This window comes from Cervus elaphus, chromosome 21 (genome assembly GCF_910594005.1).
Source record: "Cervus elaphus chromosome 21, mCerEla1.1, whole genome shotgun sequence".
NCBI classification, from domain to species: domain Eukaryota; kingdom Metazoa; phylum Chordata; class Mammalia; order Artiodactyla; family Cervidae; genus Cervus; species Cervus elaphus.
Genome location: NC_057835.1, coordinates 63,488,810 through 63,512,995, shown reverse-complemented (window position 1 = coordinate 63,512,995; position 24,186 = coordinate 63,488,810). Strand labels below are relative to the sequence as shown.

At 37.6% G+C, this 24,186-nt stretch overlaps 1 protein-coding gene across 6 annotated transcripts in view; it reads right to left on the bottom strand.

The window, feature by feature from the left end:
* Window positions 1-24,186, bottom strand: part of UBR5 (ubiquitin protein ligase E3 component n-recognin 5) — a 133,821-nt gene that overhangs the window by 46,454 nt on the left and 63,181 nt on the right. For all 6 annotated transcript variants that reach the window (XM_043880314.1, XM_043880319.1, XM_043880315.1 and 3 more), the window contains exons 10-20: window positions 16,542-16,658; window positions 16,347-16,457; window positions 15,607-15,761; window positions 14,161-14,278; window positions 9,923-10,110; window positions 7,626-7,735; window positions 6,508-6,620; window positions 5,060-5,203; window positions 4,856-4,967; window positions 4,498-4,652; window positions 4,045-4,242 (exon numbers count right to left, since the gene is read on the bottom strand). In XM_043880314.1, coding sequence (XP_043736249.1) covers window positions 4,045-4,242; window positions 4,498-4,652; window positions 4,856-4,967; window positions 5,060-5,203; window positions 6,508-6,620; window positions 7,626-7,735; window positions 9,923-10,110; window positions 14,161-14,278; window positions 15,607-15,761; window positions 16,347-16,457; window positions 16,542-16,658 — 1,521 coding nt within the window. The remainder of the gene's footprint in view (window positions 1-4,044; window positions 4,243-4,497; window positions 4,653-4,855; window positions 4,968-5,059; window positions 5,204-6,507; window positions 6,621-7,625; window positions 7,736-9,922; window positions 10,111-14,160; window positions 14,279-15,606; window positions 15,762-16,346; window positions 16,458-16,541; window positions 16,659-24,186) is intronic.

The following is a 24,186-nucleotide window of genomic DNA, read 5'->3' as shown; positions in this document are numbered from 1 at the left end:
AATGATGAATGGGAGGGGCTGGACTGGACCTACACATCATAGTTTGTGTGCGTGCTGTTGCTTCAGTCAGGTATGATTCTGTGCGACTCTATGGACTGTAGCCCGCCAGGCTCCTCTGTCCATGGGATTCTCCAGGCAAGAATTACGGGAGTGCGTTGCCGTTTTTCTCTTCGAGGGCCTCTTCCCAAGCCAGGGACTGAACTCGTATCTCTTAAGACTCCTGCACTGGCAGGTGAGTTCTTGACCACTAGCGCCACCTGGGAAGTCCCACTAGTTTACAGAACCCTTATTTACGTCATATACAACTAGCAAACTAGAACCCTATTGATACTGTTGGCCGATTAAGCACAGGGTATACATTTCACTCCAAGCTTATTCTCACCCTCCTGTGCTCGCTAAGGTTACATCACACTATGAAAGCGAAAACCTTTACCTCCCTAGAAATCACGACAGACGCACTTTCCCAAAGGTGACAGCTAAATACACACTTCATTGTCAAAGACAAGGTAGTAATGATAAACTGTTTATGGATCATACCATTTTCTGAGAAACAGCATGCTAGGGACCGAGTATTTGCTCCCTCCCAATTCATGCTGAAGCCTAATAATCCCCAAGATAATGGTATCTGGGGGTAGTGCCTTTGGACAGTGATTAGGTCATGAGGGTGGAGCCTTCATGAAGGTGATCACTGATCTTAAAGGGACCTGAAGAGACCAGAGATCCCCCCCTCGCACTGACTGTGTGAGAACACACGGCCATCCATGAACCAGGAAAGAACACATCAGACCCCAAATCTGCCCGTGCTTTGATCTTGAACTTTACACCTTCCTGAACTATGAAAAGCAAATTTCAGCTGTTTAAGTCACTCTGACCTTAGCAGCCTAAACAAACTAAGATACAGCATTAATATATCAAGGAGCTGAAATGCATTTTTTTCAGAATGTAAACTATAGTTATAGGACACTTAATGGACTGAATGTGAAGCATTAGTTAAGGAAAACAAGAAAATTTGTTTAACTAAAATTAGGAACTGGAGGAAAGCAGGTGGGAAAAAAATATATGGAAATACAAAGGAAAGAAAAGAGATGCTTTTGAACTTGCCACTTCTTTACAAACTACCAAAAAAGCTGTTTTCAGTATGTGACACATGTGAGACAGGCCATTTGGACTGTGGAACTAACTATGGCTCTGAAGTGACCCCATAAATTACAAACTCCAGTTCAAGAACATGAGGTGGGCCACACAGGACTAATTTTGTCAAAATCTAGTGGCAGATATGCATTATAATCAATACATTGAGAGAATATGTCAAAATCTCTCCGAAGAATAAAAAGCACAGTACATTTTGAAATAACTAAAATTAAGATATTTTGCTGCACATGGCTGTGATATTGAATGTTTTCAGACAAATCAGTCGTCTGGTTAGAAGCAGCTACTCTAGAGGAGCTCTCATCTCCAACATGCTAGGACCACACAGGGGCCATTATGCTGACAGTATCAATATCACACTTACTATGTCTGAGCAAGACAGTTTATACTGCATCACTATATGCTGTCACTTATTCTTATAACAAAAGGCAGCATGTGTGCATGCTCAGTCCTGTCTGACTCTTTTATGAATCCATGGACTATAACCTGCCAGGCTCCTCTGTCCATGGGATTTTCCAGGCAAGAATACTGGCGTGGGATGCCATTTCCTCCTCCATTTCCCTCTCAACTCGGGGATAAAACCCAAGTCTCCTGTGTTTCCTGCACTGGCACATGGGTTCTTTACCTGAGTTACCTGGGAAGTCCAACAAAAGGCAGAGAGTTTGGCAAAAATTTCTTGCATGTCTACTGTGCATCTAGTCCTGGTAAATAAGCTACAAAGATAAATGATGACATACTTCATCCCTACCCCTAGGATGATGGCATGTTTTATCTTTACCATTAAGATGCTGACAAAGTCCAGGGTTCATAGAATTATTAGGCCTACAGAAGCACTTGATATAGTATAAAATGAATGGAGGAAGCTGGCTGAAAAAAAAAAGGTAACATAAACCACATAATAAATGGTGACTAACACTGAATGCAGAGCAACAAATTTTAAACATCCTCTGCAATGAACTGGAGAGACCATGCATAGCCCCCTAAAAGGAACAGATTAATGTTTTGTGATGGCCCAATGTTACCAGGTCTTCTAACTTTTAAAGAGCAACTAAAAATCTGAATTTTAAATATAAATCCTGTGACTTGGAATGCTGGCAACAAATCAAGAATTTTTAAATGATGTGAAGGCTCACTGGCCTACAGCATCACATGATATACTTGAACAATACATCCCACTTGACACATGCTCTTGGCTTAGCTTCCAAGACAACACTCATTCTAGTTTTCCTCCAACTCCTTCTCAGTCCCTTTATACAGATTCCTCTTTACCTCTTGGCATTTCAATGCTGAGACTATTCCAGTGGTTCAGTCCTTAGGTTTGTCCTTCTCCAAGTCTTTAGTAATCTCACACAGTTTAATTCCTTTAAATATCACAGATATCCTGACGGCTCCTAAGTACACTTCTCTAGTTTGGTCCTCTCTCTCCTGGTCTTCCAACTTTCACGCCCAACTCTCTCTTCACTAACTCCTCTTAGATACCTAATACGAATCTTAGAGACTTCTGTGGTGGTCCAGTGGATAAGAATCTGCACATTCCATCCTGATTGGGAAACTAAGATTCCACATACTGTGGGGCAACTAAGCCCGAGCTCCACAACTAGAGAAAGCTTGTGTGCCACAACAAAGACCCAGTGCAGTCAAAAACAAAAGAACCTTAAACAAACTTGATGTTACCCTCCTGAACCTGCTTCATTCATCCTTAGTGTCCTCATCTCGATAAATGGCAACATCATTCTTCAAAACCATTCTCCCTCTTACTTCCTCTAAATGACACCCTGTAATTAGCTATAAGTAAATCCTGTTGGATCTACTTTAAAACATTTCTAGGATATCTAGAGTCTAGTCACTCATCATTCCACTTCCTGGGCCAAGCACCTTCCACCTAACTAGGCTCCTTACTTCCAACCTATCCCCCTTGTATTCTCAGCGTGTCAGCAGTGATATTTTGCAAATGTTAGGCAAATCAGGTCAATCTCTGCTCAAATTGCTCCAATAACTTCCATCAGTGTTGCCTCCACATCTAACAAAAACATCTCAACCACAGTGTGTTCAAAACTAAACTCATCTTCTCACCTTATAACCCATTTGTTTATCCTATTTCTCATCTCCCCATCAAAATCACCTAAATCAAAGCTTTAATAACCCCTTCCTTTCATTTACTGCTGCCATCCTGTCAGAGCTTTAAAGCTTCCACTTCCTTAAGATCTCTTAAGTCCATCCCCTCCTCATTTCCAAGGGTTCAAGTTCACTTTGTTTCTCACATGAATAATGACATAGCTTTTTTATCTGGTCTCTAAACTTCTGCTGCTTCTCCATCCACTGCTCATCTTCTTTTAAAAAAAAAAAAAAAAGAAGAAGAAATACAGCAGCTTAAAACCCTCTCCTCCTAGCTTTCAGGGAAAGTTCAGGTCCCGTAGATTAACACACAAGGCACCCCAATCCCTTTCCCTGCCCTATCAGTTGCCATTCATAGATCCATATGAGCCCTATCTTCTAGTTTTAAATAATCAAAAGAATGTATAAGTTCTCCCAACATATTACTAAGATTCACAAAGGCTGCTCTTCATGCCTGGGATAACACCTCCTACCTTTATCCTGTGTCTAGGAAACACCTACCTGACTATTTAAGTATATGTCCGGGCAACACCTCCTCAGAGAAGCCTCTACCGTCACAGTCTAACTTAACCCCTCCCTTTTGTGCTTCTACACCTTTGCCCATGCCTTACCCAACACTTGTATCACACTGTAACCAATGGTATATTCCTCTCTCTTGTCCTAATACACTCTTAGCTCCTACAGGGAAGGGGCGACAAATAATCTATTTAAAACTGTTTCCCTAGACTCCAGCAGGGTCTTCTCAATTGAAATGCCAAGTAGTTTAAAAAACCAGATTACCTCTACAGCCATGATAATAATAGCAGCTTTCTTTTTGATTGTTGAATTGGCAGGAAGATTTATTAAAGAATGTACACCCATTCCAAGACTACTAATAGGTGGAAGATCAAGCCAATCGGGATCCCTTATTCCTCCCATGCAATCTTTGGCCATTGGGTAGATAGTACCATTTCCATCTCGAAGAATAATAGGAGACTCCTATAACAGAGAGGAAAATAATAAAGTTTGGCTCCCAATCAAATACATGTCTGACTTTTACAAGAGGTGTGTTTATTTTCAAATTACATTTTACATATGCTTCTAACAGTGACCAAACAGAAACTTATTAAAAATGTGCTGAATATTCTAAATTCTTCAACAGTTTAATAACAAGCAAACTAGAACCAAACTCAGCTTCACAAAAAAGCTGATGTTGTCATATACATTTTCAAAAGCAAAAATAAGCCTCTATACCTGTCCAGCAGTGAAAATGGCTACATTCCTCTCGTTCTGACCAAGGAAAGCAATGCTGCTTGTAGGGAAATTATTCTCCTGTTCGGCTTTTCCTGTGGCAAGATCAAAGATACAGTACCGTACCCAATTTCCAGTCTTCAAAACAGCATGCACACCTTCAGAAATACAGATGTTTAAAAAAAAATTATTACACATCTTTAGTAAATGGCAAGTACCCACCAAATTATATATCTCCAGTCACATTTCAAATACAGACACATTTCATTCCACACTATTACACTTTATCCTATCCCCACTTACTGCACAAGCACTGACAGAATAGATAGTGCGCCAGCTGGAAAAGTTACAAAATCTTTACCTTTGGAATCCACATTCACTGCTAATATTTCTGTCTTCTCAGGTATACAAAGCTTCTTAGGAGTCCTTTGGAAGCAGTCGGGAACTTTTGGTGTTCCACCAGTTTTGACAACCTGCGTGACACAAAAACGAATTTTACTCTCAAATCTGTAATGCTCAGGGTCCTAACATTCAACTGCTGAGTGGGTGACTCCTCCATACTTACCTGCAGTTCATCAATTCTAAGTAACCTACAATCCTGCAGGAGAGAAGAAGGGTCAGCATCTGAACCAGAGCTGCTCTGACAGTTGGTATTGCTGGATGTTCCTGGAAATTTTACAGCAACATAGGCTCCATCCACTTTTAGCACCTAGAATACAGGTAGATATGATAAAAATGTTAACACTAACTCATATGAAATCAATATGCAAGTTATATTCATTGAGAAAATTTAACACTGAAGGCATTAAATTCCTTATATTTCTTCAATGATCATCAAGTTATAAAATTAATCTGAACACACTCACCAAATTTATTGCTGATGTCTAAATCCAAGACATATTTTCTGTAGGAAAACTGACCCACACAGCCAGTGATTAGTGTGTGGATGTTTAGCAATCAAGTACAATCCACAAATTCCTTCTACCCTCCCTCGTTATTAGAACCCCACTGTGCAAAAGAACTTCTGTGATGACGGTCTAACACTCTACACCCATGCTGTCCAACATGACAGCCATTAGCCAGAAGTGGCTACTGAGCACATGGAGCTGATGTGGCTGGAAACTGACTTTTTAAATTTTACTGATTTTAGTAAGTCTAATTTGCTACATATATCTGGCCAATAGCTACCATAATGGACAAAGTAAGAGCGAGCAATGCACAAAAAGCTGAGCACAGCACCTGAATTCAGAATACCTGAGTCCCACTTCTGTTACTTACTACTTTTAAGCCAGTGGGATCTTCTTAGGGGAAAAAAAAGGTTCCCATAAACTAGAGTTCTATTTGAAAAATCAAATGGAATAGTACATGAGAAAAGCCTTTGTAAATGGCAGGACATAAGTTATCGGTCCTTTAAGTATAAAGGAAAGACCATCACATTTAAGAAAGTAAAAAGCCATCAGGAAAAGATTTACATTGCAGATATTCTATAGCTATCATCCCATTTTGTATTAAGAATGTGTGAAGACAAAGATGAAGTTAATAACATTCCAGCTGATGAACTCTATCCACTTGGTTTCTCCGAGACCAAGACCCTCTCTAGGAAGAACACAAGACAAAGTGGAAGCTTAAAGATAGTAGTAAGATTTATAAATGTTATGAAAGATCAACTCCATAAAAACGCTGTGTTATCAGTCCCAAAGAACAGACTGTACCAAAAAATGTTATCTATATTCAATTTTTCTGTAAATCTAAAATTATTTCAAAATAATGTTTTTTTAAAAAGCAGCCTATCACCATTAATGCTCAAGGACAGGTAGCAGCATCATCGGTCCATCTGTCAGGGACAAAGGAGACAGGTGCATCAGGTGGGAGGATGGGGCCAGAGAGATGAGAGGTGACAGTCAAGGCAGCCTGGAGGAAAGGGCTGATGAGCACTCACCAACCATAAACTCCTTGATAATCGATACCACTAGAGTTCACTTAGTAATTAATTCTTAGATATTCTGAACAAACCTTGCCCACAGGAACATTCTTAACATCTTCCACAAAAACGACTTCCCGAAGAGACCACTGCTCTTCGTTCACCTTTTCCTCCTCTTTGGGGGCGGGGGTGGACCGTCGTCGTTCTTAGACAACAACAAAATGGTAAGTACCAAAAAGAAAATGTGAAAGAGACTTTATAGATTTTATCTAAATATATGAAAAAATATCATTTGTAAAGGGATACATATTTGAGATATCTAACATATTTCACAAACTACTGCCTTCTGAATTGAGGTTTCGTGACTAACTTTCACTTAGATGAACTCATGGTAAAAAAAAAAAAAAAAATTCATTTTTTATGAATTCATTCATTAATGCTTAACAATATTAACACATAGTAAACAACTGCAAAAAATTTAAAAACTTAAAGCTTGTTTTGGACCCTCAAAATTAGGGCTATGGGACCAAGTTTTAAAAAAGGAAGATATGTTGGGCTGTCCTTAAAATTAACACAAGACTATTAAAATGACTAGTAACTTTCAATTTCAAGTATGAAGCAACCACAAGTAAAAAATACATTTATTTTGGAAAGCTTAAAAAAAAAAACACAACTTCTTTATATCCAAGGTGCAGTAGCAAACCTCGGTTTATAAATTCTACAAATTCTGGGCAAAAGTTGTGACCAGGCCATAACCAATTTACAATAACAGTCTCAACAAAGATAGGCAGATATTCTAGAGAGTGGCCATTATTTCCTTCTATTACTGCAGTGCATTTTATATACTGTGGAAAATTATAACTCTCAAAAATAAGAATAGTCAACACTATAACTATTGTTTTTACATTTAAATAAGACCACTAGACTTTCCTAGTGGTCCAGTGGTTAGGACTCTGCGCTTCCACTGCAGAGGGCACAGGTTTGATTCCTGGTCAGTGAACGAAGATCCTGCAAGCCCCATAAGCCTTGTAGTTCAGTAAATAAACAAATATTTTAAAAAATCAAACTAGTAGGAGCACAATTTAAACTAAAAGATTTATACTAAAAATAGTCTGAGCTGTCTCCAATCAGAAACACAAACCGAACACAGCTACACAGCTGTGTGCCTGGCACCCTATTCTGACCAATGTACATTACACATAAAACTTACTATATGGCATCGATGCACTGCTGGCAATGGAAGATGCATCACTGCATGTAGATGCTGGAGATGGTGGGGGACCCATTTCTGTTTTCACTGGTTCCTGCTTACTTTCAGGCCTGCAGTTAGAAACAACATTCTCTTTATAATTAGGAAAATAAAACATCAGGAACTTATCAAATGGCTTATATAATAAGACTCAAGTTTATTCTCAAAAGGGAATGAAATAGTAAAAACTTGTACAAACTGCATTATTCTTTAGAATGCAAGGTACTAAAAAAGATACACAGTGCACATCTCAAATTTTAAATAATGTTTTAAAGCAGGAAAGAAATACACTATGCGAAGCTATCAACAACTTGGAACAATGATTCAGATAAGCCTTATCTAGGAATAACAAAAGAAGCTACACTCAATTTGTCTACATAGCTTTATCATAAGCCTCTCGGGCAAACAAGTTTCACACTTTACTGAACCCTGACTTGCATACAGCAGTTTAACTGAAAAGATGATAAAGGCAAATAAATAAAAAGTCCTCCAGATCATTAATTTCCTGGAGTTCAAAAGAAAAACTCTACTTGCAATGGTTTATAAAAGTTTGCTAACCACCAGATAGTTCAAGAATAACCACCTGCTGTAACTGAAATGGAAAACTATAGTATTAATAAACTATCCCTCTTCCTTCAGTTATTTCATTAATGCTATACTTGAGAAGATAACTATAGCAACTACAGATGATAAAAAAAATAAAACGTTTTTATTCATTAAATGGCAGAAGTAAATTTTTTCAAAGAAAAGTCATGTATTACTCAAAAATTTGTCATATACAGATCATTCTGGTATATATTATAATCAGGGCCATCATCTTAATCCTCTCATCTCCTATTATTCCCGTCAGGAATTTCACCTGAGTTTAGAAAATAGTCCAGAGAAAAACAGCGTTATGTTCACAAGCATCTTAGCAATGTGCTCCGTACAAGCATACATGAATACTCATGGCTGCTCTGCAAATCTTGTGATGGTGGAAACCAGCCAGTACTGACTCATCACTAGCACGCTTAAAGTCAACACATTTCCATGACTAGAAGAGTCTATCGACATGAAAATTATTACCGTCTTAACATTTAATTTCACTTTAGCTCTTTTACTAAGTATATTAATATAGATGGCAAATTTCAAGGAAGATTCTGAAAATCTTAATAACAAAATGTAAATACAACCTATTTTAATCTCATTTTATGCATATCAAAAAGATTTCAAATACCCTTTACAAGGTTTCATAAATGCTGCTTTTAAGATTAAAAAAAGAATCAATATAAGCAGAGAGAAAGTCTATAAATCTATTTTTAAAAACAAGATAAGAGTCTAAAGCACAAAGTAAAAAACTTTAATTAGGCATGAATTACAAAAGAATATTTTTAAACTTAGCAGTAATCCTTGTACAATCATTATATTCATTTGAACTAAAAAGTTACAGAAATGTAAAACCCTGTATGTATAGTCCCAATCATTTCTTTTCAATTGCTTGTATACATTTAGAAAAAGAGTACATCAAAATATTTAAAATGTTATTTCTGCAATGTGATATTATATTACTTTTCCATATTTCTATAATGTTCATGTATTTTTATAAAATTAAGAAAAAAGCTATTTTGAAACTTTATTAAAGCTCAAGTACCAAACAGCCAAATTATCACACACAGTATTTTTAAAGATGAGTAGATGCTTCTAAAAGTACAGGTGTTAAGATCTGTACATGGCTCCCAAATAGTAAGCTAGCTCCAGAATGTAGGTTTTATACAATTCAGTGCTATTTCTGTTCACATTATCCCCCACCCCAAAGTTCACAAAAATCCTTTATAGAATTTCCCTCCCCAGTACATTAACCTATAAAACCCTTCCAGTGATCAAGATGCAGGCAAGATGTTAGGTAGAAATTAAGATGATTACACACGAAGAGAGTAGGAAAAAGTCAGCCTAAGACAGTAAGGCTGAACACATTGTCACTGCTCTATACCACCTTCAAAGGATACACTCTAATGATCAAACAAAGACATCAAGAGAGAACTCTACATTGGCCCTTCTGGCCACTAAACATTAAGAATAACTGTAATATACAAATAAACAAAACTGCAAGTAATACATTTTACCAGTTCCTGTCAAAACTCGTGGGGATCTTAACAAGACCCCCACATGTTAACACTTTTCTAAGTTACCATACACCTCTCTTAAGTCTCCCTTGATTATCTTCCTTCACATACAAAGCAAACTAGAAAAATCAAGATTAGTTAAGACACAGTACTTACTTATTAGCTTCAGTAGTTTTGCTAGCTTTGTCCATGCTTTTCAAGCTCTCAGGAGATCTAAGTTGAAATCTACAGCTATCATTCATATTCCAAACCGACTCCATTAAGACACCAACTTTAGGAATCCCAGCACTAATTGAAAACGCAACTGCTCCAGCATGATAGAGAGGATTATTTCTTAAGCATACCTAGCAAACAAAAGAAAAATCACCATCAGAATGACATAATTCTTAAACAAACTAGAAGAGTTATGTGTTCCCAAAATCAAAGAGCAGGAATAATTTTAGCACACTTGCTAAAAACAAACTAAAATACCCTGATACTGAGAAAGAGTGAAGGGCAGGAGGAGAGGATAAAATGGCTGGATGGCATCACTGACTCGATGGACAAGAGTTTGAGCAAGCTCCGGGAGTGGTCATGGACAGGGAAGCCTGGCATGCTGCAGTCCATGGGGTCACAAAGAATCATACACGACTGAGGGACTGAACTGAACTGAAATTTCATGCAGCAAATACCCTGACCATTCTGCATAAGTACATAGAAGAGAAACATTAGAGAAGAAACTACAAAGGTTATTAAAAGTAAAATGTAAACAAAACAATTAATTTTTTGGTTTCTTATAATTTGAAATTATTTTCTCCCTTAATTCATGATGCTATATATAGGCTCCATAAACTTCACCTCTACAGGTATTTGTTACCCTCAGAAGATTGTTTTCTATAAGCTAGAATTTGAACTAGATAATGTAAGTTTTCTCTTACATTAAAAAAAAACAGAATATGTAGACATTAGTGTTAGAAGTTAACTGAGTTCAAGAGTGAAAAACCTATAAATTCTTATTGCCAGGGAGTACCCCCCCAGGTCATACTCTAAAACCAGTAACTCATAAGGTGGCCCTGCCAAATGCACCAACAAAAGCTACTACTGTGATATGAACATTGTTTCTGGAAATCTCTTTTGATTTCTAAAGTAGCCCAAAACTTACTGACATTCTGTTCAGTCATTCAATAACTAATGATTACCTTATACTTGACTGTGGCATATATAAAGATTTTGGGGCGGGAGTTATAATTAAATAGAAGTCATACAGAAGAAGGTAGCACACAGGAGTATAGGAACTGGAAATACTGACAAAGAGTAAAAGTTCTATCGTTAAATACAGTTCTGTGGCATAGAATGAATAGTTAAGAGACAACTTCTTGAAAGGGTATGCTTAACTTGACTTAAAAGAGAGGTTTCATCCATAAATTTTCAAAAAATGCCAGTGAAAGCTTAAGTCCTGAAAGAGGATCAATAAGAAGGCTATAATTATAAAAGAAATATGGCAAACTATATTAGAGAATAAGTTATTAATATCTTAGAATAAAAATAAATGCACCTTAAAGACAAGGAGGTATATATCCAGCACATAACAGACACGCAAGGAATATTTGCTAAACAAACTACTCTCAACAGTTACGATCTGTGAATGCAGGTGCTGCTGCAAACTCTTTCTTAGAAGTGAAGCTGCTCAGTCGTGTCCGACTCTTTACGACCCTTTGCACAGTAGCCTATCAGGCTCCTCCGTCCATGGGATTTTCCAGGCAAAAGTACTGGGGTGGGTTGCCATTTCCTTCTCCAGTGGATCTTCCCAACCCAGGGATTGAACCCAGGTCTCCCGCGTTGCAGGCAGATGCTTTACCTTCTGAGCCACCAGGGAAGCCGATCAACAATTCTTTCTGATGCTAACATATGAATGCTTCCCCATTCTGTGGCCATGGCTGCCTTAATCCTCCTGCTTCCTACACTTCAAAACAGAACCTTAACTCTGCACTGAAGTATTGGAATATGCTGCTCTTTTCCAGCAATTTAATGCCAAGCTATTTTGCTTAAAGCTTTCCTTCAGTGCACATTTAAAGGATTTTTTCTTCCCTCCCTGTCTATAGTAATGTCATCCTATATGCTAATAAGGCATCTGCTAGGATATCCGGCTAATACGTGAGTTGAATAAATAAGGAATTTTGGAAACATAAGAGATCAGTATGTGAACTGAATAAGTAAAGTTTAGCCACTGGAAGTGAGAGATCTGTCTGAAGCAACTGACATAAATAATTAAGACTAAACAACAAATAACCAAAATAATGCATCATCACTAAAAACTTCCTAGCTGCAAGGCTACAAAGGAGCCAGAACAAGACAACCACGAATAGGACAAAAAAAGAAAATGAAGCCCCAAACAAATATTAACAAATACATTATTAAACTGAATTTTAGACAAAACTAACAGCTAAACTAGTAATTACTTTGTAAGAAACAGGTAATGTAAATGATACCATCTTATAGTGAAAAAGCTGAATTAAAAAAAAATGTTAGATGAGGGAATTAGTGCCATGTCATGCAACAAAAGAGATTTAAGTCCTTAAACACTCATTGCAGCACTTGCTATAATAATATAAACATCAACATAAGAATCTAATGAATCAGAAGTATAACAGTAGTTCTTAAACTTTTTCAGTCTCAAGACTATCTTACCCCATTAAATATTACCAAGGACCCCAAAATGTTTCATTTATATGGGTTATAGTTGGTATTTAACATGTAATTAAAATTGATAACTTTAAGTATTTACTTAAAATTTAAAAACCCTATGTTAACATGCATAATTTATTTTAAAAAAAAAACTACAATTTTTTAAAAATCAGCCAAGAAAAGTAGCATTGTTTACATTTTTGTAGATCTCAATGTCTAATTTAATGTAAGACAGTTGGAGTCCCAGGTATGCTTTTTGCATTCAATTTGCCATAATATGTTACTTTAGCTAAAGTATATAAAGACAACTCAGCCTTAACAAAGATAGGTAACTGGAAAAAGAAGGACTCTATAGATCCCCTGAAAGAGCTGAGAAGACAGCAGGAGTCCCTGGATCACACTTTGAGAACCACTGGGATACTAGAAAATCACCTTCCATCAAATACATATGAGCCTAAAAGTGAGGTAGAAATTGTTAGGCAGTGTAGGACTCTGAGACCTTGTTTTCAATAAACATCTCCCTCCATTAGCCTAAAGCTATACCCTTTGTCCCCAATTCCTGGAATGTATCCTTGGTCTGGGTTCCCAGGTAGTGTCAGTGGTAAAGAACCTGGCTGCAATGCAGGAGACATAACGGAGGTGCAATCAATCCCTGGGTTGGGAAGATTTCCTAGAAGAGCAAACGGCAACCCACTCCAGTATTCTTGCCTGGAGAATCCCATGTACAGAGGAGTCTGGTGGGCTACCAGAGGGTCACAAAGAGTCAGACACAACTGAGAGATTTAGCAGTTAGCACTACGTCTTTGACTGATAAATTATCAGCACTCAGATCCAGGGAACAGCAGTAATTAACTTCTGTTTCATATGCTGAGGAAAAAACAACTGGGGATCATTAATCTTAAACCCACACATTTGGTCTATTATAAAATGGCCAGTGGGCATGAAGAAGGGTGGTGACTTAATTCGAGGATCAAGAGAAGCCATAAAGATGCTAAGTTAAGCATCTGGACCTTTAAATTGATTGGTTAAAAATAACAGACTTTAAGGACAGGAACCAACCAAAAATGTACAGATTAATACTGGTAAAGATATAAAACTGCTGTAATCCCCGCGTTTTGGGGGGGACTCTTTACCCCCCCTCTCAAAGCTGAGAGCTTTGTACTTTCCTCCTCTCTAATAAATCCTATTCACTTGCTACTGTGAGTATTTGTGTTCATGGATTTCATTCTTTGGCTCTGCGAACAAGAATTCTGATTTCTGCTTCAAAACCATCTCAGAATCAAAACACAGAAACTAGTAGAAGCACAGGGATTTGATGAAACCTCCTGTCTCATGCTGACAGTATGACCAGAGAGCAAAATCTTTCGAACTGCCTGGTCATTAAGAATCATCTGGTATGTTTGTTAAACACAATGAAGACTGGGTCCTACCACCAACCAACTGAAGGAATAAAAGTTCCTGGCTATATAGTTAAGTACAGAATGATTCCTAAAATCAGGCAAATCTAGGATCCCTGCCCCACAGGAAAACCAACTGACATCAGGGCAGAATCTATACGTGACTCAGTTATTGAATAAAAAGTGATGTGGCACATACATACTACTAGGACTTGGTCCCTCAAAATGACATTCATTTATAAAACTGTCTATTGGGGAATTAACTACAGGGGAAGAAATTGATTTTGAAGAGCAACAATGTCCTTTAAGATAGACTTAATTCTAATCACTTACCTGGGTACCAACAGTGATGTTCGGCATTGAAGAAATACCAGCACTAGATTTGGGCTTTTTGTTTTTTGCTCTAGCTTTCTCTAACATTTTTTTCCTTTGACTAAAAGGCACTACACCCCTGAAAGTGAAGAGCAAAAAATTAGACAAATAAGCAGCAAAGAAGCCATTAAACAAATCTAAAATTTCACACATTGTATTTAACTATTACTGGTATATTCCTTCTCTAACATTTTTGCCTCAGTATAATATTAACATGTGCAACTTATTAATAATAACTTGATTACAGGTCTGACAGTATATAGTTGGACCAACTTTTATTAGCCCTTATTTAATCATTAAGGATTAAAATTTACAGGAAATTCATCATTTGATATTTTCTTCTGTTTAATTAGTTTAATTTAACTAATTTAATTGTTTTAATTAGTAGATCTCCCTATGTTATTTCTACTAATGCAAAGTTGCTGATTTCTTAAAACACAACAGAAAACATATTTAAAGTCCCTTTTGAAAATTAAAGGAATAAAGTGAGGCACAGAATATTCAGGCAATGAAATACTTTAATAACTTAAATTTCTATTTTATGTTACTGTTAAATGAAAAAAGTATGAAAAATACTGTTTCTAATTAAGCAAAAGCAAAATACACATTTATATATACCAAAAAAATTAATAAAACATCCCCAAAATGTTAACAATAGTTATATTCAGGTTGTAGGATTGTAAGTAATTTTTATTTCTACTTATACTTTTTAAAAATTTCATAATTATAGTCACTAAGTATATATTATTTTTGTAACCTTTTTTAATCTTAAGGTTTATTTTCAATGTTACTTTGCTCCAAGGTGAAAATTTCCCTCTGTATAAGCATCTTTTTCTTTTAATTGAAGTATAGTTGATTTACAACGTTGCATCAGTTTCTGGTGCACAGCAAAGTGATTCAGCTCTACATATACATAGAACATGAAAAAGAGTATACGTATAATACGTATAAAGTATACAATATGTATATATTCTTTTCATATTCTATTTTTTCTTTACCATTATGGTTTATTATAGGATACTGAACATAGTTCCCTGTGCTATTAAGAGCTTACTGTTTACCTGTTTATAGTAGTTTGTATCTGCTAATCCCAGACTCCTAATTTATCTCTCCCAAGCCCCCTTACCCCTTTGATAACCACAAGTTTGTTTTCTATGTCTGTGAGTCTAAAGCATTATCTTTCAACTGAACTTCTCTATTGCTTTGACTACTTAAAGCACCTATCTATGTACATAAACATCACCAACTCAATGGACATGAGTTTGAACAAACTCTGGGAGATGATGAAGGACAGGGAAGCCTGGGGCACTTCAGTCCATAGGGTTGCAAAGAGTCGGACATGACTGAACAACAGTAATGTACATAAAAGCCTCCACTGGTAAGAAATACCAACTCTGTGATACTCACCACCAGTATAAATTGTTCTCCAGCTGTGCACACGTATAAAGGGCACAGCAATGTAAAGAAACAATCCGTTCACCCTGAAGTTCTGAGTAAGTCTGGGCAGTGTGCTCTAATTTAGAAGCCACAGAACTTAAAGTTTCATCCACCCAGGTAGCAACCTGAAGAATACAATATCACAAGCTCAAGTAAAAACACGTAATCTTTTCAAAGGGACTGTGGTCAAAAAAAGAGCAAGGAATATCTACACTGTGGACCAGAATTCTAAAGGATAGGAAAACAAGTAATTAGGAAAAGGTTCTTAATAAGACTAGAAACTAAAATACTTCCTTCACACAAATCAATCAAAACAGTAGGTACTAAAATAGATGGTTCTAAGGCATTAATTGAAAATAAACATCTGCTCCAACAATTTTTAAAAGAATTTAGTGACTCTAAAGTCAAACTGATAATCTGAGGATATACTATAATAGCTATACTTCCTCTATTGTAACCCTTCAGTATCTCTTTTGTCAGCACTTAGCTTGAATATTTTTTCTTCCCTTAAAGTAGAAAGATATCTCTGAAACTGAATTATAAAACAGAGATAAAACAGAAAAGATTATACACTGGATTACAGTACTAAGGCCTAAGACACTTGGTATTTGTAGGTTTAAGTTAGAAAGATAGAAATGAAAAGATGGAAAAGGGGCAGGGAGAGGAAGAAAATCAAGAATTTAAGAAATGTTTACCACAGGATGTCATACCTTGTTATTTTCTGTAGCTACAGTTGCTCTTATGCTATTTGCAGACAGGAGAACTATCTTTTCATTGGTTAGCCCCAAAAATGTTGCTCGTGGGTGATGTAAGGAAGGATTCTTTGAAAGCATAAGAAAAGTGATTACCATTTTGTATACTGATTTGGAAAGCTACTTAATGCAAGATTTAATATAATGAAATACCTGTGTATTTCTGTAAGGCTCAGATTCACTCCACTTCCACTGATAAAGATCTCCTTTACTGCTGACAGCCAAAAGCTCGGAATATAGAGCCCCAATACAGATGAATTTTGTTCCATCCTATAGTGAAAATAATACAGTAGTATAAATATAACAACTGCCAAACCTGATGATTTGGATACATCACATTAATTACTACATCTAATCTGGATTAATTATGTGAACACATAAACCACTTTAGCAAGGTCCCCTCCTTCAACTCACCCTTTTCCAGTCACACTGGCCTTCTTCCTGCTCTTGCCAGGATCCCGCCTTATTGGTTCTTACTGGTCTCCTGCCTTGTTTTTCAAGTGACTCTCTCTCTTTCTCCTCAAATCAAGTTTGCTCAAGTGAGATCTTCCCTGACCATACTATCTCCAAAATCAGCACTCTAATATTCCATCTCCTTACTCTGCTTTCCTTTTAGTTCATAGCATTTCACAACTTGATAGATTATATTTACTCATTTATAGTCTATTTCAGGCTTCCCTGGTGGTTCAGTGGTAAAGAATCCACCTGGAATGCAGGAGACGTGGATTTGATCCCTGGGTCAGAAAGATCCTCTGGAGAAGGAAATGGCAACCCATCCCAGTATTCTCGCCTGGAAAATCCCACGGACAGAGGAGGCTGGCAGGTTACAATCCATTGGGTCACAAAGAGTCGGACATGACTGAGCATGCATGCTTAGTCTATTTCACTTAGATATAAGCTTCGTCTTGCTCACCACTGTATCCCCCATTCTTAGAACAGTGAACATAGCAGACACTTGATAAACATGTTGAATAAATGAAGAAAAAACAGACTAAGGAGTTGATTAGGAAAGTCGAGTATCAAAAAAGAAGACTTCCTCCCTGGAGGCCATTCCAAGCTCCTGAAACAACTGTCCACATTGCTTTTAAAGGTAAAAGTTCACTTAGTTTTAAAGAATGCACAATAAGTTGGAATGCAATTAAATTTTCAAAAGTTTAAACAGTAAGTGTTAATAAACATCAATGATAAAGTGATAAATTTTTTAACATTAAGGCCAGAGAGATCAGTCATAAAACTACCCTGAAATCTCACAGCAAAACTTGCCAATAACAGATTTTACGTTGTATTTTTGCTACTGCAAAACTTCTCTGTTCAATTTGAAATTCTGGCTCAGGAGTACATGGAACTAATAGTATTTTTAAAGTTTCTATCAAATTCCAATCTCAGATGGGTTATGGGACTCAGCTACAGCCTGCCAAGACTGACAATAACAACAGGTTACACTTCAGAGCCATACAAAAAGAACACTAATTTTAATCTTTTATTTTACCAGTGCCAGTCAGCTCTACTTTCAAGTCACATCTGCTGTACCTATGGAGGGATGCAGAAGAGACCAAATTTGAAATTTTCCAACTTAGCAATTATACTCTTTCCTTCACCATAGGTATCTGAAAACCACTGTCTACTTTCTCCAGGATGACTGCATCAAATTTTAACACTTCTAACCTCATAATTCCTTCTCAACCCCTTGGTTAAAAAGATGGTGGAATTGGACCAACTGACTCCCTATCTCCCAGTATACTTAATGAAAAAACAACATTTTCCCCTCCCCACAATCTCAGAGAAAGAAGTGTCCCTCTCCACTTTTTTAAGGATAACTCATAGACACAAGTGGATACAACTCACTCTTATTATCCCAACAACCATCCAAACTAGTCTTCCCCTCAGTCTTACTCACAGTAAAGTGAACTATTACTTGGCATACGTTTCACCTTACTGGCTTTCACTAACAGTGACACTTAGTCTTTCAACAGCCACATCAATGCTCCATGTATCAGGTAGTTAAAATAGGAAAAAGGAGTCCAAAATGGCAATAGCTAAAAGACAAAGAAAGGGAAAAGCCCAAGAAAAAGGAATAAAGGAAAAATCCGTGGACCTGAGTGAGAACCTCAGGTGAAACAAACATGCCCCCTTCCTGGCTAGCCCTAATTTGCATAGGGCATGCGGGGGTGGGGTGGGGGGAGTGGGGAAGGAGACAAAACTATAAAAAGAGGAAGCCAAGAAGAGCTGACTCCTTAGAAAAGACCCTGATTCTGGTCTGGGAAAGATTGAAGGCAGAGGAGAAGGGGACTACAGGGGATGAGATGGTTGGATGGCATCACTGACTCAATGGATATGAGTTTGATCAAGTTCCAGGAGCTGATGATGGACAGCCTGGCGTGCTCCAGCCCATGGGATAGTTGGACACAACTGAATGACTGAACTAAACTGAACTGAACATGGGCTGAGGCTTCTCCTTTGGGGTGGCCCACCCTCACACCTCAAGGGTGTACTATCCTTTGTTTACCGTATAAAATTCTGAGCTGCAACACTAGTCTGCCATTTCAAATCTTTGTTGCAGTGAGATAGAACTGAGAAGTCACACACTCTCCCAACACATGCATTTAATCAATCAGTCCATCTTCTCTTTAAACTCGGAACTATGTGACCCTATGCATCACAAGTTCGAGAACCTTTCCTCTCTCTTGTTCACAGGTCACTACTGTCACTACCCTCTTCTGTTCTTCCTTATATCTTCATGATTGTTTTCTCCATTTCCTTTGTACCACCTTGTACTCCCTGATCCAGATTCTGTCCTTGTCCCTTTATTCAAATTATGCTCCACCCTCAGGTTTGTATGTGACTGGGCACCATGCTGTTCAACGTGTCATTCTCCCATCTCTAGACTAACCTGCAGACTAAACTACCTGGATGTTGTAAAAGCAACATAACATCTCCAAAATGAATTCATCACCTCCTCCAAAGCTGCATGCCCCTTGCAGTTCTATCTCCATGAAGGACATCCACCTATCCACCCTGAATAGGAAAGCCACAAAGGAACCTGAGCCCTCTCTTCAACTTCTCTCTTCACAACCATATGGTGATTAGCAAACCAATGCTATCCTTGTCTCAACTTCCTCCTCAGATTCTTCTCTTCCTCTGTCCTCACTGCCACTGCTTTGGTTGTTCAGTTGTTTGGTTGTTCAGTCGATCAGTTGTGTCCAACTCTTTGTGACCCCATGGACTGCAGCATGCCAGGCCTCCCTGTCCATCACCAACTCCCGGAGTTTACTCAAACTCATGTCCATTCAGTCAGTGATGCCATCCAACCATCTCATCCTCTGCTTTCGTTGAGATCCTTGCAATTCCTCTCTATAAACAATTCTACCAGTCTCTTAACTGTTAAGAACAGGCATAGAATTGTTCCTATTCCTATCTTTCTCCTATGCCAATAGTGCTTGTCTCCTTAAAAACACACAAAACAAAACCCCACCAATCTCATCATGTCATTTCTCTAAGAACTTTGTTGGCAGAACAACATCCTAACTCTTCATCTAGGGCCCTCTGGTCTTGCTCCATCTTGCTCTTCTCCTATTCCCACCACACAGCAGTAATTCCGAATTTCTCACTGCTCCACAAACACACTCTATCCTTTCGTGACTCTAGGCCCATACTGATATGCTTGGAATGCTTCTGCATCTTGGTTAACGCTCACTTAACCTTAGAAATGCTGCTTAAAGGTCATCTCCTCTGTGAAGATTTTGCCAAATCTTTCAAATCTAAATCTAATACCAGGTGGTATTAGTCATTCCCCACTCTAAACCTCTAAATACCAGATTCCCAGCTTCAACCTAGGACTGGTGGTACCGTGAACACATTTCATTGTATGTCAATGTTTGTCTTCCATACTGACTTCCCCATGGGCTGCTGCTGCTGCTAAGTCACTTCAGTCGTGTGGGCTGGTCCATAACAAATCTACCTCTACGTTCCCACAGGCTAGCCTGGCACCTGGCACATAGTAGGAACACACTGATAACTGAACAAATGTATCTCAACTCAAACTTTCTGACTAAAAGCCCTGGCAGAGCAGTACAACCCTGAACAAGTCATGGTATAGCAAGAGTACGCTGTGTGAGGCGCTCTCAGAACTGACTGGCCTGCAACCCTCAACGATGGGCCAGGGCGCCCCAGCTCATGAGTCCTGAGGTAAATGAATCCTGAAGACCCTGAACATCCATTATGGACAAATGTGGATGGACAGCACAAACCACCAACCAAAGCAAGATGGAAAAATCACCTATTGTTTCTCGCCTGATTGAGATGAGTTTGTAGAGAAATACAAAGCAATCAAATACACACAGCGGCACAGTATTTTAGCTCACACACTTCAGAATGTCATAGAAAACAATGCTTTTACTGTTTTAATGAAATACTAATGGCTGCTGCTGTGCAAGCTGGGGCCTGTTTCAACCTGGAAAAGATGGATATGCATATTTCCTTAAAGATCACTAGTTTCTAGCTTTTTTATTTTTAAACAAAATCGAATCATTTAGAAGCTAAATCTAATCAACACATTTGCAATCCTCTAAACAATAAACAAGTCATCACCCAAATGAGCAGTCTCTCCCCAAAGGGAGATGAAAAATGCTAAAAATATAGTAAAAATTACCTAGTTTAAGTCATTAAGCATAGCAATATGAACTCCTACTAATTTTGACTTCTGTTTGTTAAAAATTGGTCTTATTACTCCTAATTTTCTCCCCACAAAACTTGGTTTTGTTTTTTTTTTAAACTTTCCTATTATCAACAAACACGAGTTCTCCCAACTTGAGTGCCAGCTCTAACAGCAGACTGTACTGTGTATTATGGCTGAAATGGACATTACACAACTACAGGCTACATGGCTCAGTTTGATCTACTGTCCTTATTCACACTTCATTTCCCCTCACCTTTCCCATCTTCTCCTTATGCCTGGCTTCTTTTCTATGATCACTTCTCTCTTTGCTTTTACTTCATTATTAAATTACATTTGTGATACACTTACCTAACTTTTAACAAACATTTCCTGGTAGCTTCTACCTGACAATTTAAATCCCCCACCCAGCTTTCACTTTTAGAACCTTGAAAACAAAGCAGCATGACCAACAAGTTTGATCAACTGGTCCCAGCAGTGAAGTTGCTCCAAATAACTTAAGGAGCCAAATATTATGGGACTGTTTCCTCTCAACACCATTCAAAGAAAATTGAGAATAATGTACAACTCTACAATTCAAAAGGCTGGTGGGAAATAAATTTTATTATTTCCCCTAGACTCTATGAAAACACACCCAGAACAGTAAGGGATATGACTGTAAGTTAACAATACTGACTACCTAAATCAGTTGTTTCCTCATCACCCACCATACAACTTTCATGAAGTTCTTCTCCAGGAAAGAAGAAAGAAAGTGAAGTCGCTCAGTCGTGTCTGACTCTTTGCAACCCCATGGACTGTAGCCTACAAGGTTCCTCCATCTATGGGATTTTCCAAGGAAGAGTATTGGAGTGGGTTGTCATTTCCTTCTCCAGGGGATCTTCCCAACCCAGGGATCGAACCCAGGTCTCCCGCATTGCAGGCAGATGCTCTATCATCTGAGCTATCAAGGTAGCACTTCTTCTCTGGCAGCTTACTTAAAATAAAGGATGTATGCATCTCTTAAACTGGAGGTTTGTTTTTGTTACAGAGCACAATGTGGAAGTTCTTATGTTCAACTTCAGCAGACTGACTTAGCGTGAATTACCCTACAATTTTTCTCCACCCTTTCACCTTCAGCATTTATCACTTAGCTCTTATCTTTGCAGTCTTATTTCTAACAGTCTTTATTATTATTGGAGATGCATTTTTTTATTCCTTTATAAATTCACTTTAAGATTCTTATTTTAAGTAGGTTGGTGTGTGTGTGTATACACACACATACATATATATGTATGTACAACTACATACATATATATATAGTTACAACTTAAATGTAGGCATTCAGCAACACAGAACTAAATTCCTAATCAGAGAAAAGTAAATTTCAAAAATGGCCAAGACATGAGAACGGAGCCATGTTGATGAAGTAACTCTTAGCAATCACTCTGGCCTCCTGTGATTCCCCAAAGCCTCTTCTATCTAATTCTATTACAGTATTTATTCCAGAGTATTTAACGTTGTTCTGCCTTCCTACAAAATTCTCACCCTAACACCTGAACAAAAAGCCTAAAAAACAATATGTATTTAATCAAGGCTACTCAGTTACTCATTGGATGACCCTCACGTCTGCCTTCACAGATCTTTCAACATCTCCGTAATTATCAATTATGCTTATTTTAAAAAAAAAAAATGCTGAAAAGTTAATAAGGGGGGAAAAATTCATTGATTTATTTTTTTCTTTCTATCTTTTAATCCCTTCACCCATTTACCCTCCTTCCCATCTCTGGCAACTATCAATCTGTTCTCTATTATATAGGATTCCTTTTTGTTTTTTTTAAGATTCCACATTTAAGTGCCATCATATGGTATTTGTCTCTAACTTCATTTAGCATAATGCCCTCAAAGTCTATCCATATTGTCAAAAATGACAATATTTCATTCTTTTTTTATGGCTGAATAATATTTGTGTGTGTGTGTGTGTGTGTGTGTGTATCAACCCACTGATGAACACTTAGGTGGCTTCCATATTTTGACTACTGTAAACAATGTTGCAATGAATATGAGAGTACATGTATTTCCAGTTAAGTGTTTTCATTTTCTTCAGATAATACCCCAAAGTGAAACTGCTAGATTACACAGTGGTTCTATTTTTAGTTTCTTAAGGAATCTCCATACTGTTTTCCAGAATGGCTATACCAATTTCCTACTCCCCATTTCACCATTAAAGCAGCTTTATTAGCCTAGAAAATGGTGAAACTGAAGTAGCTGTTCCTCTAAATAGGTGATGGGAAAGTCAAGATTATCCCAATTAATTTAACAATGGAATTTCTCAGGTACCCTAACAAAAGAAGGAAAAATACCATGGACACTAACCAAACTTACAATTGATAAATACGGAATTAGGTCATTTCTGAAATTAAGCTAGGACAACTCCTTTTCCCTCCTACCACCAAAAAAAAACCAAAGCAAAAAAGAGAGACAACTTGCAAATAGTGTGTGCTAACATCCTCTATCTCCCTGCACTCTCCATCTCCTATCAGTCATCCCCCAAAAACCTTTTCTACTCCTCAGGATCACCATCTCCAACTGAGGAGGACAAATATGGACCCAGAGAGTGCCTATTTCTTCATGTGGAATTTATCCTGTGTCCCTGAATGATAATTTTGCACATTGTTCCAAAAGCAAGGTTTTTTCCCCCTTAACTCTGCATTTTCTTTCTGACTGTAGCATTCAGCCTTACAAACAATCATCTTAGTGGTTTGCTGAAAACCAGGATAATACTTATCAGTTTAGTTAGGCTTATGCTATTTTCGTTCTCTGAACTTTTTGATGTCTAAATTTCAGTCACAAGCTAATAAAAGGTGGTTCTTATTCAGTGACAACATTTTTAACATTTATACCTAAAGGTATAGGTAGGACATACTCTGTTGCACATACTGCTATTTCTCCTTCATTCAACGTCTAAATAAACCATGGAAATACACTAAGTAAGACCTAAAATTTTATGATGAACTTAGTAACTGCCTCTGAAAACAAACTGTACTTAAAACCATGCCTATCAGTAAAGGCCAACTAAGACTGGCTAACTAACAAAGTGTACACTGGCCAGGAAAAAGTCCTACTAAACTCCCAACTGCTCAAAACACT